Source organism: Dermacentor albipictus, chromosome 10, assembly GCF_038994185.2.
Source record: "Dermacentor albipictus isolate Rhodes 1998 colony chromosome 10, USDA_Dalb.pri_finalv2, whole genome shotgun sequence".
NCBI classification, from domain to species: Eukaryota; Metazoa; Arthropoda; class Arachnida; order Ixodida; family Ixodidae; genus Dermacentor; species Dermacentor albipictus.
In genome coordinates this window covers 13983441-13999683 of record NC_091830.1, presented here as the reverse complement: position 1 = coordinate 13999683, position 16243 = coordinate 13983441, and the positions used below count along the sequence as shown (strand labels likewise).

The 16243-nt window shown below is 42.9% G+C and overlaps 1 protein-coding gene across 11 annotated transcripts in view; it reads left to right on the top strand.

Annotated features, from left to right (window-relative positions):
* Positions 1-16243, top strand: part of ACC (acetyl-CoA carboxylase) — a 102506-nt gene that overhangs the window by 39248 nt on the left and 47015 nt on the right. For 8 of the 11 annotated variants that reach the window (XM_065448977.1, XM_065448974.1, XM_065448980.1 and 5 more), the window contains exons 2-10: positions 1708-1921; positions 6563-6691; positions 8032-8058; positions 10161-10287; positions 11569-11707; positions 11944-12135; positions 13518-13616; positions 14332-14447; positions 15129-15449. In XM_065448977.1, the coding sequence (XP_065305049.1) occupies positions 1708-1921; positions 6563-6691; positions 8032-8058; positions 10161-10287; positions 11569-11707; positions 11944-12135; positions 13518-13616; positions 14332-14447; positions 15129-15449 (1364 nt within the window). Of the gene's footprint in view, positions 1-1707; positions 1922-4002; positions 4174-4426; positions 4443-6562; positions 6692-8031; positions 8059-10160; positions 10288-11568; positions 11708-11943; positions 12136-13517; positions 13617-14331; positions 14448-15128; positions 15450-16243 lie in introns of those variants that run through there. The other 3 variants (XM_065448985.1, XM_065448984.1, XM_065448976.1) reach the window with 3 other exon arrangements.

The following is a 16243-nucleotide window of genomic DNA, read 5'->3' as shown; positions in this document are numbered from 1 at the left end:
AACATAAATTTTAAATATTTATTTTGAATGTACAACACTCGGGTAGACTAAGTACGTAGTGTTAGGTCTGAAGACATCATTAATGTGTTGACACTAAGAAATATGCGTTGAAACTTAGTTAACTGAAAGCCGCATCAACCTACGTGCTAAAGGCAAACACACAACACTAAGAACAGCAACAATAAAAAAATACTAAACCGTGCAATCGCAGAATCAAGCATAAGAACGAAACAGCCTTAGTTATGTAAAACTGCGTCCTTGGAAGCGACTGCCATGTTGCAGTGGTTGAAATGAGATGGAGTGGTTGTAAAAGAGCCACGTTGGAGGCAGGAAAGAAAGCAAGAATTAAAAAGCATGTCTGTTTTATGTTCGGCAGTTATAAACGCAGACGGTTTTATAGGGTATTGGTCTCTGAAGTCGCTTACATATTGTCGTGAAAAAAAAAGGAAAAGCATGACGATAGATACGACAGGATGCTCGAACAGCTGTAACTCGGTCGGTATTTGGCGTACATCCTGTCATGTGCGCTTGTTGCATTACGTTTCCAGCGATCTGGGGTCTTTTCTTTCTCGATGCTCGATTGAAATCCCGCCACAACTGTTTCTCTTATTGCTGTAGTTGTGTGTTGGATAATAATTTGTGATGTATGACCGGCTGGCTTAAGCAAGATTTTTCCTTACTGTTCCATAGAATTTTTTTTAATTGCGAAGGGATTCCGCACTAAGTTAAAGTATGTGAATTAAGCTTGAGAAGTTCGGATAGTTCAGTTTTTGGGAGCAGATGGAGGCCTGGTAAACCAGGAAGGACATCAAAATGAAACATAGGTGGCTGTGAAATTCCTGACTGTGCGACTCTGTGGAAAAATGAGTGGATCTTCTCAAGGCTTGTCCATCGTTTATCGGTGAAGAAGGATAATATTCTGAAGGAACCAAAGAGTAAGAAAACTCCTCATCGACTGACAAAAAAAGTTCTTTTGATTCATTGAAACAAGCTCCTTGGAACTTTTTTCTTCGAAAGTGGTTTAAGTGCTTAAACATATGTTATGAATGAAAACATTGACATGTGCTTGCTAGTAAAACACTGAAAGCTGTGACATCGTTGATATGGGTGTCTGTGCAAAATATGTAAAATTATAGTTTTAAATTTGTTTACTCCGTCAATGCTGAACCATCTTTCAACCAGGATTTCCAAGAAGATTTCCGGCACAATATTCTGCCATTCTAAATACAGTGCTTCTCATTGATCTTCCTTTTTGAGCATAGCAGACATTTTATCCGGGGTGTGTTGATGAAAAAAAGGTAAGTAAAATGTAGGCCTGAAATTCCAAGTGAAATAAGTCCTTGCTGCGTCTCAATGCCAGTATATACCGCTTGGAGTCACATAATAGACAGCTGAACCTCAGATTTCATTAAGAGTTTTGGCGCACAAGTCCAGTTTAATCAATTCATCAGTCAATCCAAGCACCATCCCTTTTCTTAGAACGACAGACAGCTGAGCTAGTTGGTAAGGATTCATTATGCAAAAAAGGTTACCATTCCTGAGCTTGCGCAGGTGAGTCTTGTGTCTTCTTCCTTTTTTCGCCTCAGTGCTTCCTTCAGATGATAGTCTGCGTTCGTGTTGTCCACTTCTCTACTCTTGTGTCCTGTCTGCACACCTCGCCTCTTTGTTGCATAATCCCTTTTCTTTCTTCTCCGTTCCTGTCCACAGGTCCCCCAGAGGCCCCAGCCGAAATGAATGGCACTCCGGAGAGTAAGGGGCGCACTGACTTGCAACGGCTCGAGTCCCTAGCAGCCCACAACGGTGTCAACACTTCACCTGTGCGCATTGTCGTCGAGCCCTGCTGGGACGACGAAGGTGACGGCAACACCATCACCGCCTCCAACGGCCACCTCTTGAACGGCGGCAACTTCAACGGCTTTGGGTGAGTGGGCACCACGCAGTCTGTAGCATCTGGATGTCTGCCAACCATGTTTGCAGGAACTCCAAGCATTTACAGTCTTTCACCTGCAGTAGATTGCTAGCACATAGTGTATAGCGCATAGTGTATAGCGCATAGTGTATAGCGCATAGTGTATAGCGCATAGTGTATAGCGCATAGTGTATAGCGCATAGTGTATAGCGCATAGTGTACAGCGCATAGTGTACAGCGCATAGTGTACAGCGCATAGTGTACAGCGCATAGTGTACAGCGCATAGTGTACAGCGCATAGTGTACAGCGCATAGTGTACAGCGCATAGTGTACAGCGCATAGTGTACAGCGCATAGTGTACAGCGCATAGTGTACAGCGCATAGTGTACAGTGCATAGTGTACAGTGCATAGTGTATAGCGCATAGTGTATAGCGCATAGTGTATAGCGCATAGTGTATAGCGCATAGTGTATAGCGCATAGTGTATAGCGCATAGTGTATAGCGCATAGTGTATAGCGCATAGTGTATAGCGCATAATGTATAGCGCATAGTGTATAGCGCATAGTGTATAGCGCATAGTGTATAGCGCATAGTGATAGTGATAGTGATTGCATAGTGATAGTGATAGCATAGTGACAGCCATAGTAGATTGCTAGCGCCTTCTCAGATGCTGTTATATGACCCGAGGTACCTTCATGATAGGTGGTGATGACTTAAGGATTTAGCACAAGTTCTGTCCGCAAAACAAGCACTGCACTTTGCCTTGGTGCCTTTGTGCTCCAAAACATCGTTTCTGGCGGATGCTGATATTGAAGGAATGTACTGCAAAATGGTTATCTAAGCTTATTGGTATGACGACATAATAGGCCAGACTGCAAAAACGGGGCAAAGATTAGAGAAACAAACAACACAGGTGTTTATGCCATCCAGTTTTCTAGCCTTAGTTTCATTTTTGTCCTGTATTTCCACATTACTGAAGGAGGTTAAAGCTTGCCTGGACATCGCAGAAATGAGTGAGTGTAATAGGTCGCTGCATGTATACAAGTTCTCTTTGAATTGGACAGCTGTGTTCTTGCCACTGCATACTTAGGTTGACACAAACCGTACTTTTTTTCCAAATACTCTCAAGCTATTTTTTCACCTAAAGTAAGCTATACCATGATTCTGTGACTTCATATAGATCTTACTAGGGGCTTGTAACATAAATGTGCAATGTAAATGGCTATAACATTTGCCCTTGCTCCTTGAAACTAGTGATGCCACAAACCTTGTAAGCAGGATTGTTGCCCAGCATTGAAAACGTCCCATGTATACAGACCATGCACGTGGCTTGGACAGAGCAGGTAGGATATACAGCGTATGTCGTGCTGACCCTGGCTCCGTCGTTTTCTTTATCACTGCACGTGATCACAGCCACAGTAAGCATCCAGAAACTCTTCGCTTTGAGCGTTTGCCAGTGTTTCTAATTTCATCGTGCATCTTCTTTATCATCCCCTTACGCAAGCCCACTCCAAGCTGTGCCTCTTTATCAGCAGTGAGCCAATGAACGAGGGTAAGAGATTAAGAGAACTCCGCCGTATCAGACACAAGGGCACTCACACTTTCTCCCACCTCTGGCCATTGTCGTCTGCGTGACTTTCCTGTCTCAAACGCTGGCACTGTGTGGAAAAAAATTCCTCGACGTCTAGCTCCCGTCGCGCCCTCTCCTTCACAGCAGTGCTCTTGAGGCCCTAAATCAGCCGTCTGCATCATGCGAGCGCCACGCGATCGTCAGCAGTCGTCCGACCCGGTGTTATCTCGACACCGGCACTCTTGCGCGTCGCTGTCCAGGCTCGGAGCGGGTCTCACATTGCCAGCGCAACAGAGTAGCTGGACTCTGTCGTAGAAGAAGGGTTGATGCACTTCGTTGTGGTGCTCGGTCCGGTGTCGAAGTGGCAGTCGTCCCTACTCTTGGCAATGGCGTTCTCTGCTGAGTGGTGACAAACTTGTCTCGCACGCCGTTTGGAGTGAGAAAGCGTGCTAGTGCGTTTGTCTCGATTTGCGTGTGTGGATTTCCCATGCTTTGTAAGACGGAAGAACTGAGCAGTGATGCATCAGAGAGTTCTTCAGTGCGTGCTGGAAACCAGTGTTTCGCCTAAACAGTGGTGAAATAGGTTTTCTTTTTCTCGCTGAGCTATATTGAAGCTGCGGAGCGAACGGATTTCTTCTCATCAAGGAAGACTGCGTGTGAAAGCTGACCATGGAGGAGCTCTTAGTTAATGGGTAGGAAATATCTATTGCTTCTGTGCAGACGAGAGTTGCTGCTCTTGTCAGTGGTGATAAAATTGTGTATGTGGCTTGTAGATAAGTTGTTTTGCCAGCGCATAGGCAGAATTTCTTGTGCATGTATCAAGGTAGTGAATTATGAAACATTGCATTTTGCAGGTATAGCTTCAAGAAAAATAACCCAGCCAGAGATTGGTGGAGATTCGTAACATTGCTTCCTTTTCTCTTGTGTTTTCTTCTTTTTGTAAAGCATTGCAAGCTTTCATGCAAGTATTTGCTTCTTGTTGATATCATGACTCTTTGTTTTGTTTCCTAGCCACCTAATAATGACTTTAGCTGGAAGACCTTAGCAGATCAAAGAGCCTGGTGGTAACTTATGTTCCCTCTTGGGCGTAACTTAGTTACTGGGAGAAGAGGGAAAGCTGCTCTGTATAACACATCTGTTAACTATTGCCACTGTTGTTGGGACTTTTTTTAATTTTTATGCTTTCCTAGACACCTGCTAACGCTTCTCTTTTAGCTGGAATACTTTACAAGCTTGAAAAGCTTATTGATAATTTGATGTACTATTTTGTAGCAGGGTTTAATTGCTAGAGAAAGGGCAGAGTTGCTAGAGAAAAGGGCAGAGTGGGCAGTACTATTTTCTCTAATGGCGATGCTGTCACGATGTTATAGCATTGCTGAAATGCTGTGGTACACAAATGAAAAACTGATACTAGTGCAATAAAAAGTGGTGGCATCAGTTTTATGAATAACATTATGAAATGTTGAAAAATTATCGACGTTGCATCCAATTGGAAACTTGCTGTCGCTATGACAATTATAGTCAAGGGCTAAATATAGTCTGACGTAGCGTGAGCATGCGAACACGCTATGTCGCATTGGCGAGAACGGCATCTATAGTTCAACACACTGGTGCAGCCAGCGTAACCGGACGGAGCCAGCGTTGAGATGGCTCTTGATTCATCTGCACGTTGGTCACGCCCACTGCGCTGACCCACAATGCATTGCGGGAAGAGAATACAGCGCCCATGCTGCTTCGGCGATGGTCGCAGAATGAGAAAAGCAGTTTTATTTATTTTATTTCAAGAAACCCCTAAAGGCCCTCACAACGAGGGTATTACATAGGGGGGTGACAAAAATTCTACAAACATCTAGAGAAGCGTATTCAAGGAATAGGCAACAAGAATAAAAAAAAACAGAACAACAACGCTCAATGAGACATAATGAAAAAAATTGACGACGTTGACGACGTGAACGTCGAAGTTTAGAGGGGATGGCATTTTGGCTGGTGCAATGCAAGCGACGTAGCGTGACTGGGCACGAGCGACGCTCGCCTGTGTGCCGAAAACATCGGACTATAAACCCACCTTAAGTTATAGCTTACTGATAGCCGGCATGAAAAGAATGCGAAATAGTTAACAAAGCTCCGTGACTGACCTTGTGTCTTAACATGATGACTTATTTGACGTATTTGATGTATAATTGTCACTGCTGTCATTAGTGTCATTGTCATTACGGTTACAACTGCCATTGCTAATGTCATCGCCCAGTAAATCAGAAATTTTTTGCCAGCCATTCTTGAAAGTACTTGTAACATGTGGATGAGGCTGCTAAGCCTGTCGAATTTAACTGACAAGGTAAAAATTACCGCGTAAATTTTTAAATGCTTTTTTTTTTATCTTGGGTATCAGATTGACTTTGAAACATCTGAACGCATAATAATGAAAATACTATAGTGTTAAAATTTTGAGCGATCTGCCAGTTTAAAGAGAAAAATGGTAAAAGCCGATATTGCAATTTTGTTGTTGATTAAAAGAAAGTTTCTACTTTTTGCCATGATTTTGAGCCTTGCAAATATTATGATTTGTTTGTAAAATCATTTGATGTCGAATGCTTACTCTGCATACATTAGTGGAGTGGGGTATTTTCTGTGTTGGTTAATTTTTACAAAAGATTTGAAATCCTGATTGGAAATTCAGCCCTAACACTTTCTCTTCAATGTAACATTATCAATATAAATAATTATTACTGCTGTATTGATAATATCATACATTATGTAATCGGTAACTAAACGACCTTGAGCAAGCTTCAATCAAGTCATTTCAGCACTTGTTTGATAAGGGCGTCTCACTGTTTTGCATTTGCCTGAGTCAAGTCTTAGGTGCTCAGAGCCAAAGCGCCATATTAAAGCCATTCTGTGATACTGAAGTGTGAAGCCCTGATCCCAAATGAGGGAGCGTATTAGGTCAGAAAGTAACAGCTGTTATTGTTGATTGCAAGCAGTCGAGCACTGGTATCTTCTCGTTTTACTCAAATAAACATGACCACCTGTCCTTGGTGACCTTATTACTGAGTACAACTTTTTTTCATCTCCGCATTGCAGCAGCGGTCCTCGGCCGCTGTTCACAATAGACTGCTCCGACGAGGAGACCGACGACCCTGGAAGTCCGAGTAGTGGTCGTTTCATGGGCGATGAGTTAAGACGCAATCGGTCTCGAGCAAAACTATTCAGGTGAGTAATGCCCAGTTACATTTCTTCACTTGTTGCACCATCTGATTGAGCACCGTGCATAAATCGGTGTAGCACTCGAACCTGCTTGTTGCAACAGTTATTGACTTCTGAATACAACTTGCTTGCTCACACCTGCAAACGGACGGGACTGCAAGCACTTTTGCGTGGCAAGCACTTCATCTACTCTTGCTAGAAGCAGTACTGTCGGTGATTGTCTGGCCATCCTGGAGTGCCGCTTTCTCAGCATTGCACCTTGTTAGGCTTAGGGGCACTCAAATGAAGAAATCTTTCTTTTTTATCAAGTCAAAAGTGGATTCCTAAAGGAATGCAGGATTCAACATCGAATACAATACTGAATATTTTTCTGCTCATGTAGCTGGAAAGAGATGTTGAGAAAAAATGGTAAAAATTACCTATTTTATTTCCTCCACTAAACAGAAAGCTAGCACAATACTTGCATGTGTGGTGTGTTAGCTTCAAAAAGTTTAAGACAAACTCCAAGAACTTCAAGGCAGCCTCTAAGATTTAAATGTCTGTTCTTGACTCTCCGCTCTGCAAGGCATTCGGGTGATTGAGAGTACGAAAATAAGTAAGCAAATAAATAAATGTATAAAAGTAAATCCAGCTTGACAGCTAGGCAATCATTGCAGTAATCCTGTATATTCAGCTGTAATTGACTGCATAAAACTTTATCAAGTTCTATTATCAGATATTTCTATTCAAAACAGAAGTCTTGAGCCTGTCTTAGAGATATCGAATTATTGCACACCAGTTATTAAACTCGGAATAACAAGAACGGAAGCTTATTGCTACTTTTTTCACTACTACTTATTGTAAATTTTTTTGCAGTCAAAGGTACCTTCATTTGTAACATCATGCTGTAGTTGTAAAATCAAGAAATAAAATATTAAATTCGAAGGTTAGAAGCATCTATTAAAAATCAGTGCTCGATTAATAAACTTGAGATTCCCTACTATACCACACCCTTGACTAAAACTGAGGACAAGAACTATGCTTGTCACGAACTAGGCTTAGAGCTAGGCTTAGGCTAGAGAAGAACTAGGCTTAGAGCTGTAATTTTTGTAGGGTCTTATTGCAGAGCTGAAGCTTTCCTTGTAGCAGCATTCAGTAACCGGTAAGAACTAGAAGGTTACTCTTTTTTGTTTTTGTCTGCCCATTTAGTTCATCGCGAAGACGTTAAATGCCTGCTGCAAGTGCTAATGCTTTCCTTTGTTTTGTGGCTTCTTGATTGAGTTTTTGACGACAAGTCTGAAAAGCAGGTAACGGCTCAGAGGGTAGTCTCTGACGATAATGTCTCTTCCTTTGTTTCTCGTTTCTAGTTTTGCTGCGAAGGCTCGGTTGCGTGCGTGAGTATTTCAGCCAGTTGCGTGTTCTGTGCGATCGTGTTTGTCGTCAGTGTAGCGTGCAGAAGTCCGTTGCGTCCTCGTAGGCCTGAATGTCATGGCATTTTCACATTGTAGCTTTTCGACGCTGCTAAAACAAATTGAAGCAGCAGCTTACACACCTGTAGACTGTCTTAGGCAACACATGTGTTTGTAGTGTACTGTCTCTATTATGTGCCGTAGGAAAAAAATGTTTTGATGTGTTCGTATTTGTAGCTTTATGATGCTGTGTGAATAATGGAAGGATCTTTGCCAATAACCAGTAGTCTCATAATTTATATAGTATGTGTATATTAAGTACAAGATGTGCAGGAACTTTTGCTGTATTGTGGTTTGCTTTAACACGACATGCTGTCAACTCTATTTGTTCTTCAAACTACCTGCATCGTGTGGAACTAGCTGGCAACATAGCTTTTAGCTTTGCCATTTCTTTATTATGTCAGTGCCATCGGCAGTTTCAAAGTTTAACATATCTTTTCATCGTCAACGTGCCTAATGCAGAAGCGTTAGGAGTCAGCAAATTAGCTCTGATTCTGACTTTAATCTTCGTCACAATCATGAGCACAGTTAGTACTTTGGTCTTGCAACACATCTTTCTGGCCATCGAGTTAGCACAGATATTTAATGTGCTTTTGTTAAAGCTATTTGTTGCCTAATAACCAGTTCCTTTTTTAAGAATTCTGAATTAAGATTCTGAAAGGGTTTACTTGGAAACAATGTAATGAGAAAGGTGCTATAGATGATGGTACCTGTTATTGAAATTGCGAGTCTTTTTTTAGCATTGCAGGGTGTACTGGTGGTATCTGTTGTGATGTGCTGCCTGTAGTGTACACAGTGCTTCACGCTTTCCTGTCTGCTTTCTCTGAATATTCTTTGTTGTGTTCCTGTTGTGTTCCTGCTGTGTTTTTGTATTCCTAATGAGCCTCTTCACTTCACCTGTGCTTTTGGCCACACAAGTTCAGGGCTCTGATTAGCTCAAGCCCTGCGTTGAATCACTGAGGCTGCCAACGTCTATGTGCTTATGCTCTTTCTGTGTTCTGCACAAATACATTTGCATAAATACATTGCGAGCGTGAATACAATGACTTGCATTTTATTCTAACAACATTAGACTATATTTTTGCGCTTACTGCTGCTCCGTTTTTGCTCATATATATAACAAGGTTTCATAATATTTCCCATATAGTTTGATAAGACACTTGGCATCCTTGTTTGCCTCATTTAGTTGGTTATCCTTCATCGATCAGTCCCCATCTGTACCAGCACGTTAATTTCGCTAGAATAGCAGCTTGGGCTTGTTGGTTTTCCATCCCGATTTTAACAGTGCAAAATGTAGGCGAGACACGAGATGAGAAGACAACACCACAAGCGCTTGTGGTGTCTTCTTGTCTCGTGTCTCGTCTACATTATGCGCTGTTAACACCAGCATGTTAATCTGATGGCTAGGTGCAGATACCGTATCTTTTTTTTGTCTGATGTAGTCTTGCTATGAAATTTGAATCGAAACGAGGCAACTGTGAGCATGACATTATTGCCTAAAGTTGGTGAAATAAGTGTGCGAGCCACTGATAATACGAAGGCTGGATTTTCAAGGCCTAGAAAACAAGAAAGGTTACCTCTAAAACATAACCTGACATTGCATACATTAACGACGCTCAAAGGGTTAGAAACAATGTGCACTTATACAGCCTAACCTTCACATAAGAAATGCAGATAGTGAAATATTGGATATAGTTAAGTATAGCAGTTCTGTTACTGATATAAGCATGTAGGAAATACATGCTCTTAATAAATATTGTGTATAATGAAGGCACTTTCACGTTGGATGTAACATTTGTTATAAAATAGCTTAGCTGTAGCAAAGCGGCTGCATGCTACTTGTCATGTGGACACCTTTGAATGTGTCAGTTTGCTCAGATGTAAAAGATACATGTCCAGAACTGTGTGGCCAGCACAGGTCAAGTTGGGAGAGGCTTTGCAGTCAAGGCACGTGAAGTGCTAGAGTGACTGTATTTCTCGTTGTTTGGTCCTCATTGACCCTCTCCCATTCGGTCGGCCGCTTACAGGCAGTCTATGTCGGGCGCTCACTTGTCCAATGAGGACCGCGACTATGGGAAGGGCCAGAAGGACTTCATCGTGGCCACCCCCGAGGAGTTTGTCAGCCGGTTTGGGGGCCGGCATGTCATCAACAAGGTACCTCATGCCTCTTCTTCCTTGCATGAACTGTTGCCATGTAATCTATAAAATATTGTGCGCAGTCAAAACCTTCGTCTGGGCAAGTTACTTTTTTCCTATAATGAATAAGTAAACTGCATGGAAAAAGTCAGCAGTAGTGTTTCAATGCACAAGTAAAATATGCATATGGGAGTCTACTGCCAAATTATTATTTAGACCATCAAGATAGTAACTATTGTTCTGGTTGCAAGTAACACTGCTGTAATTGAAGAAAATATGTATATGTTGACTGAGGGCGACGAAGAATGAATTTTTGCGTATTGGATTTGAAGCTATGGTGGCAGTGGGTGCATATAACAATATGAGAGCTTCTGCCCGAACAGTATGTACCTGGCAGCCACTGCAAATGGGACCATGTTCAGATTGCCTTTTCGTAAAATCTCAGTCATCCACTCACTGTTTAGATAAAATTTTCATTCGGTCGTAAACAGTGCACATCGCTGAAGTCCACCCCTAGCATGTTTGCAGCATCCGCAAGTTATATATTTGCTGTCTGCATGATCTGAGTAAGTGGTTGACAGTTGGCATGCCCATAGTGTGTTTTATTTGTGCAATGTTATCTTTTCTCGAATTTCTTGGTGCCATTTGCTTATTAACTTGTACACAGTATTATGCTCTCAACCACTTCCTATGTATAACTAAATCTGTCATGGCAGGTGACAAGTATACTTGCTTTATTGTTGCCTAAATTCTAAGCTTGTTGCCCTCAGATGTCTGGCAGAGGTACCATTTGTTGGCGAGCTTCTGTCTGATGCGGTACGAGCATTTTGGCATTTGTTTGCCTTTTCTTAAACAAATTAGTGAAAATGTGGTGCTGCTGAAAATCGGAGTGCAGTGTCTCTTGCATCATTCCTTGTTTAAGTGCTTGCTGTCTTGCTGGTTCCTTCCTATGGCAAGGCGTTTTGCTTACTTGTGATGAATGTTGTTTGTTGCTTGTTGCTCTGTAAAAGTGGTAGACTTCTTGCTGGGGCTTGCCACAAATTATTGCTAATATCAATTTATTCAATAATACCAAGTAGTTACTTCTGAAGTTTTTCGGACTTTTATCGAAATACTTGACCAAGGAAGTTAGTAGTCCTCTTGAAAGCTATGGTAAGCCTTGGTACCAATCTTGATTAGCAATACCCCACTTCTTATGTCTGGCACAGTTTTTCTTTCTTCTGGATTTTATTGCTGTACATGATAAGGGAAGTTGTTCTCTTGTAAACTGTGGTTTTCCTACCTTTGCGTGTGATGCAGGTCCTGATAGCAAACAACGGAATCGCAGCAGTAAAATGTATGCGTTCCATCCGGAGATGGGCCTACGAGATGTTCAGCAATGACAAGGCAGTTCGCTTTGTCGTCATGGTGACGCCAGAGGATCTCAACGCCAATGCAGGTGAGCGCTTGGCTTATTCTGGCTTTCAGACGGCATCCACTGCTGTTGCTCTGTTTGACTTGGACTAGCGTTTTTAATATATCTTGCAAATAGCTTTCATCCTTAGTTACACGTAACAATTTTTGTGGAGGCACGCACTGCCCATACCCCATACTATGTGAGGCAATAAATAGAATTGAATGGTAGCGTGCAATTCAATGCAAAGCTCAGTCCCCGGCATCTGCCACCCCATGCAGAGTACATAAAGCTGGCGGACCACTGCGTTCCTGTGCCTGGTGGTTCCAACAACAACAACTACGCCAACGTGGACCTCATCCTGGACATTGCCAAGCGGGTCGGCGCCCAAGCTGTCTGGGCTGGCTGGGGCCATGCCTCGGAGAACCCGCGGCTACCCGAGCTGCTCACCAAGAACAAGATTGCTTTCATCGGTAAGCCCTCCCCTTGCACTTAGGCTTACTGGAGCTACAGAAGAATAAGAATGAGGTACTGGGGTGCGTTTGGCAGGCATTCTCAGATCATGAACAGCAGGTTGCCATTATTCCTCAAGAGAAAAGTGCATGACAGCTGTGTCTTAGCAGTACTCGCGTACGGGGCAGAAACCTGGAGTCTTATGAGAAGGGTTCTACTCAAATTGAGGACAACGCAACGAGTGATGGAAAGAAGAATGATGGGTGTAACGTTAAGGGATAAGAAGAGAGCAGATTGGGTGAGGGAACAAACGCGAGTTAATGACATCTTAGTTGAAATCAAGAAAAAGAAATATTATTGTATTACCCGAGCTATTCGGTATACTCCCTACATGGGAAAAACACCCAAGTGACAACGTCTGGAGGGTTTCTCGCCGTCTTTTTTTACAGTGAAGCTGTCTACCTCTACTCTCAAAGAAAATTTTCCGTCTGACTCGCATGTTAATAACTGTAATAATGCATGTAGTAACAGAAATAAGGAAAGACGGCAGGTGCGATGGTCGCTTTGGCAGCCTTATGGACGGCTTAATCTTTAGATTTAGTCTATGCGCCTATGAGCAGTGCAACGGAGCCTGCTTTGACTATTGGAATGGCACGGCAAGCAATCAAACCTTTAAAGTAAGTTCATGCGACTTCTGCTGGTGTTACATGTCTTGGTAATGCTAAATGAACAGTGTCATTTGAGCCCTTGTGAACATCCTGTGTTGCCCGACTGAATTAATGAACATTGCGAAAGTGGCCGATTCAAGACGTGGGTAATTGGAGATCGCTTGGAGAGGCATTTGTCCTGCAGTCAGTGTAAATTAGGCTGATAATGATGATGATAGTTGGGGTGGTGGAATATTAGTAGAGTATCCTTGGGCATACTATTAGTTTAATGTCAGTGCAATGCTCATTAACAATCTTTTCACGACATAACACACTGCTTGTTTCACTGGAGGATTATGTGCGCCAAGTTAGAACACTTAAAAATTTTAAGACACAGACGAAATAAACTGCAGTTTCATTTCATTCATTTATTTATTCTGTCAGCCTTTTACTGGCTGTTACAGGAGTAGATAGTGTACATTTAGTGTAAGTTTATCTGACTTTTACTACTAGCTCACCTAGCCGCACTTACAGCCTTGGTGATACCTAGTACCTAGATTGGAAGACATTGATACTAGTTTGCTATAGTGCTGTGTTCTTTCGTGGGTGTGCAGCACTACTTGTTTTTGAAGAAGTACTAATACAAGAAGGATTTGCTAGCGGCGATGACTCTGCTGATGTGATCCTGCTGTTTGCCAGGAATTGCAACGTGTTGTGATCTCACTCAATTTTTTTTTTTTTTTCAATTGTTTCAGGGCCTCCCGAGAAAGCCATGTGGGCTCTGGGTGACAAGATTGCATCCTCCATCGTGGCCCAGACTGCCAACGTGCCAACCCTTCCCTGGAGTGGATCTGGTACGGTGCCCAAAGTTATCTCCCTCGGGTCCATCCTGCTGTCTGCTGGCTTTTTATGATTCTGTTACAAGTGTCAAGCACATGGCGTGCCTATGTGAAAATGATTACATGATTAATACAGCCATGTGTGCATTGTTTTACTCTTTTGCTGGTGATCAATGTGATAGGGTGATTGTCTTGTTATCGTTTTGCGCAAAATCCACCACTTGTATTGGGAACTCCACGGATGTTGTTGCCAACTTTAGAGTGAGACAGGCTTGTCTAAGCAGATTAAATGCATGACATAATCAGTGCTAAAAAAATCTAGAATATCTGCAAGCACAATCAAGTGCTCTGGAACGTACATTGACAGGTGTGAATACTGAACTGACTTGAGCTGTGAGATTAGGCTTGAAGATCGATGATCGTTCTCACGTCTTGCTTTGCATTCTGGGTACGAGTTTGCCCAATGACAAGTTTTATTCCTTATTCACTCTTTTTGGTAGCACTCATGCTTCTTCACTTGACAGTATATTCAAAGAATGCTTATACCACTACTGTAGTACGCGTTAGATTGATACTGGCTGATGGTCGCTAAGAGGTTCTCGCGTTCACGAATGTCTTATGGGACTGTTTGTTTCACTGCAAGAACCGAGTACATTTTAATAGGCCCGAGTGCACCTTGGCTGTTCTCTATCATAGTGGTCAAGTGTATGTGTATGTCTGTCAACCACAGGCTTGAAGGCATCCGACTGGGATGAAGACAATAACTACAACCCGAAGAAGCCGCTCAAGATCAAGCCAGAGCTGTATCGCAAGGGCTGCGTTAATGGTGTTGACGATGGTCTGGAGGTGAGGCCTCAGTTTTGAGACGTCATTGGAGCTGTGATCGAACATTGTCAGTGTGTCTAACAGCCCTGTATATGTGAGCTTATACGGGATGTTTTATTTAGACTGTAACATTCTTTTAGAGAACAGCTATGAGTGTAGTGAATGTGGAGTCCTGACAGAGGAGTGCAAGGCAGTAACCTCCAGGCAGGCATGTTTTTCCACTAATAATGCAAGTTTGAGAAGACAATAAAAAAATTATTTGTTAATGAACTTTTTATGAGAACCTTTGGTGCAGTTGTCTATATGTGACAAATTTGGAGGCAATCGCATTTCACTGCAGCCCCCTTTTAAAAAAGGTAACTGCTAAAATCGTGCATAATTCAATACATTCATCGAATTTCAGCACTCAATCCAGGCGATCAGAGTGCGGCAAAAGTGCCGGAAAGGAAGCCACCTATTACGTCGAAAGGAAATGCCCCACTACAAGATGCATGACATTGTTTGTGACATTGTGTCACGCCGCCACAGCAAATGCTGACTTGCCATGGCAAGTCATGGCAGGTGCTTGCCAGACAAAATGTGCCGTATCGCTATCAGTTTTATGAAAACGGGCGTTGTGTTTCTCTTGCCAATTTCTGTTCTCAAAAACCCATGCCCCTCCTTGATTGATACTCTTTTTTTGTTTGCATTCAAACCTTGTAGGCAGCCCAGCGAATTGGATTTCCTGTTATGATCAAGGCCTCGGAAGGTGGCGGTGGCAAGGGAATCCGCAAGTCCGAATCGGCCAACGACTTCCCCCAGTGCTTCCGGCAGGTGCAGAGTGAGGTTCCCGGCTCGCCAATTTTCATCATGAAGCTGGCGACATGTGCGCGCCACCTCGAGGTGCAGCTTCTGGCTGATCAGTATGGCACGGCCATCTCCCTGTTTGGCCGCGACTGTTCTATCCAGCGGCGTCACCAGAAGATCATCGAGGAGGCGCCCTGCATCATCGCCACGCCGCCTGTGCTTGAGCAGATGGAGCGGGTGGGTCGGGGCTTGGTGTTTGGCTGACAGCATCCTAAACTTGTTGCAACTTTTGGGCTTGTTCGTAGCTGACCCTGGATATATCAAACTGGAAGGGGATAGTGCAATAGTTCAATATATTGGTAGTTCAGAATATAAAATTTAACTATCTGAAGCTTACCTGGAAACTCTGAACATCTTGGGCAGTTTCCCAAGATCGTGAAAGGCGCCTAATTACCGGTTCATTTCTCCAGGTCCGTGTCCAACACACAAACGTTTACTTAGTCTTTGCACACAAATGCCGCAAATTGCTCGTACTGTGGAATGTCTCCGATATGCTGATGGAAACGCTGATACTAAAACCTACCTTTTTATACCTTTGGTAGCCATAAGCCAGATGAAACCATAGCACCTTGCAGCACCTTTATGATGCAGCAAGGTATCGTAAAGTACAAACACAGACGGGAAACGTGTAAACAGGGCACAAAAGTTTTCTCAAGCTGGAACAAACATTTCAACAAGGCGTATTCATCAAGTGTCTTCACTTTACCTGTTTTCATCACGGCTTGTCTTTGCTTTACTTGTCTTCATCAAGGTTTGTCTTCACTTGTCTTCATCATGGCTTGTCTTCACTTGACTTGTCTTCATCAGAGCTTGTCGTCGTTTTGGCAAAGACAGGCCCCCTCGTCGAAACGTTGGCTCCAGCCTGAAGCACCTGCTTGTCCGACCGCTCTTGATTACTTGCACGTGTAATGCAAAGATTTTGGGATGCTTTTTTTTTTATGTACTAATAGTGCCAAAGAGACAGTGACTGG